The sequence below is a fragment of the Aplysia californica genome, unplaced genomic scaffold, assembly GCF_000002075.1.
Source record: "Aplysia californica isolate F4 #8 unplaced genomic scaffold, AplCal3.0 scaffold00042, whole genome shotgun sequence".
Classification (NCBI taxonomy): domain Eukaryota; kingdom Metazoa; phylum Mollusca; class Gastropoda; order Aplysiida; family Aplysiidae; genus Aplysia; species Aplysia californica.
This window is the reverse complement of record NW_004797312.1, coordinates 710,615-712,610: the sequence shown is the minus strand read 5'-3', so window position 1 is coordinate 712,610 and position 1,996 is coordinate 710,615. Positions and strand designations below refer to the sequence as shown.

The following is a 1,996-nucleotide window of genomic DNA, read 5'->3' as shown; positions in this document are numbered from 1 at the left end:
TGTGTGTGTATGTGTTAGCGCGCGAGCGCGTGGAGAGGGGGGGGGGCGGAGGGAGGAATGCTAAGAGATGCGGTGACAGGGTTGAAGGTGTTCATAAAAGAAAATCTATCAGGCATTAAAATTTAACTATGGTTATTTTGAGGTTTTGTTTTATCTTTTATTTGTATTTTTTTATTTTTAGTGGGGGGTTTTTGTTGCTACTCATTGTTGTTTTGTTTTTGTTTATTTGGGGAGAAGGGGACTTTTATTTAGTTTTTGCTTTTGTTTTGCTTATAGTTTTTTTTTCAGGTGGTGGAATGGGAGTACAGAGAAGGGGAAGTTGATCTATCAAGCCTACGTGAATTTCTGACTTTGGAAATGACGATGAAGACTTAGACGATAACGGTGATGCTGATGGCTGAGAACCATTTAGATAATATGCAGAATGAAGATTGAGTAAGAAGAAGAAAACTGGTGGGGTTTTTTCTTTTGTTTTTTAAGGATTGAGGGGGGGGGGGTGAAGTAAAAAATGAGGAGAAGTGCGCTGTGAACGGCACAGACTGTGATTTCGCCAAATCCTGCAATGGCGAAGCATAAAGTGATTTTGCAAATTTGAACTATACTTTCTAAGTCTCCTTACTCTTAAGACTAGGATGAAGATGATGGATGATGACAATGACAATGATGACGATAGCTATTACGACGACGATGATAATGACGATGGCTATGACGACGACGACGACGATGATGATGATGATGTAGACAAAGACTTACATCCAAGATGCCACGCAGCAGCACTGTAGCAGCAGTATCCAGTGAATGCTTAAGACCAGGACAAACCAGCCTGTCCTGGTCATCCGACCGCGTTTACGGGCCATCTTGTCCACACCACAGGGATGTCCTCAACATAGTATCACAACACTCGCGCACACATGGACGTTTGCACTTGAACACCTTTACTGGTCCTGGAGAATTCGGTGGTCTGCCGGCAGACAAAATCCGAGATATCCGCCAACAATATTTCTTCCAGAAAATATTTTATATTAAAACTCTCACATTTTTTTTTGTGTGTGAGTGATTTCTGTTTTAAACGAATCGCTTTTCCTCCTGCAACTGCCAGGAAAATCTTGGCTTACTCCATTCCGATGGATTTTGGAAACACCGACGAGTATTTATGGAATTCTCAAGAGGGTAATAAGTTTGGGAAAATTATGTTGTAAACCGTATTTTTTAGCGAAGTAATTTTTCTAAACCTTTACAGCTAATTCATAGTGATTTTTGTTATGATAAACTTTATGATGACTCTTCATCACTAGCAAATATTGTGGGGGAAAACGGCAAATATCCAGAATATATTTAGCTATGTTCAACGTAGAAAACTGAAAAGTAGGAAATTTTTTCGAGAATATGTAATCCTTGAAGCTTGAGGACGCGATAGAAATACTTTTGCTTTGCCTAAACCTTTCAAGCGCATCGTGAGGTGAAAAAAATAAGAGTGAAATGCAACGAACAAATTCCGTGTGTGTATGTGTGCAGAGAGAGGCAAAGGCGCTATCCTCAGCGCCAGTCACCGCTGCAACTTTGGGGGGCTCTTGCGCCTTGTGTCGTCTGCCGGAGCGGCTTTGAAGATCCGTGAAAAGCTCTCCAAGTCGCGGGAGGGGCGATAACCACACGCCCCCGAGCCGGCCAGATGAAGGCCCATCTATCGGATTGACTCCTAGTCTCTCTCTATTGAGCTCTCGGTGACTGATAGCAGCACCCCGCCGGCACACCGACGCCCCCGCCCCCCTCACTCTTAACTCTCCAACTCTCTCCCTCTCTCTCCCTTTCTCTCGTGGTTTCGTTGCGGAGATGAAGACATTTTTTGACTGCTCCGACTGGGCTGAGACACACACCGACCAGACCGACACTGCTGCTGGCTGGTGCGGGCCCCCACTGAGAAGTCAGGCCAGGTAAAGCGATCAGGGGCAAGACTCACAGCCTCGGTAACAAACAAACAATGAGCACGCACGCATCT

The 1,996-nt window shown here is 44.4% G+C and overlaps 1 protein-coding gene across 1 annotated transcript in view; it reads right to left on the bottom strand.

The window, feature by feature from the left end:
- The window catches only part of LOC101858920 (protein Wnt-16), a 121,039-nt gene extending 119,312 nt beyond the window's left edge, over positions 1-1,727 (bottom strand). Inside the window, exon 1 of the mRNA XM_013079170.2 lies at positions 754-1,727. Within this exon, the coding sequence (XP_012934624.1) occupies positions 754-857 (104 nt within the window). The 5' untranslated portion in view covers positions 858-1,727. The remainder of the gene's footprint in view (positions 1-753) is intronic.
- Positions 1,728-1,996: the final 269 nt, after the last annotated feature.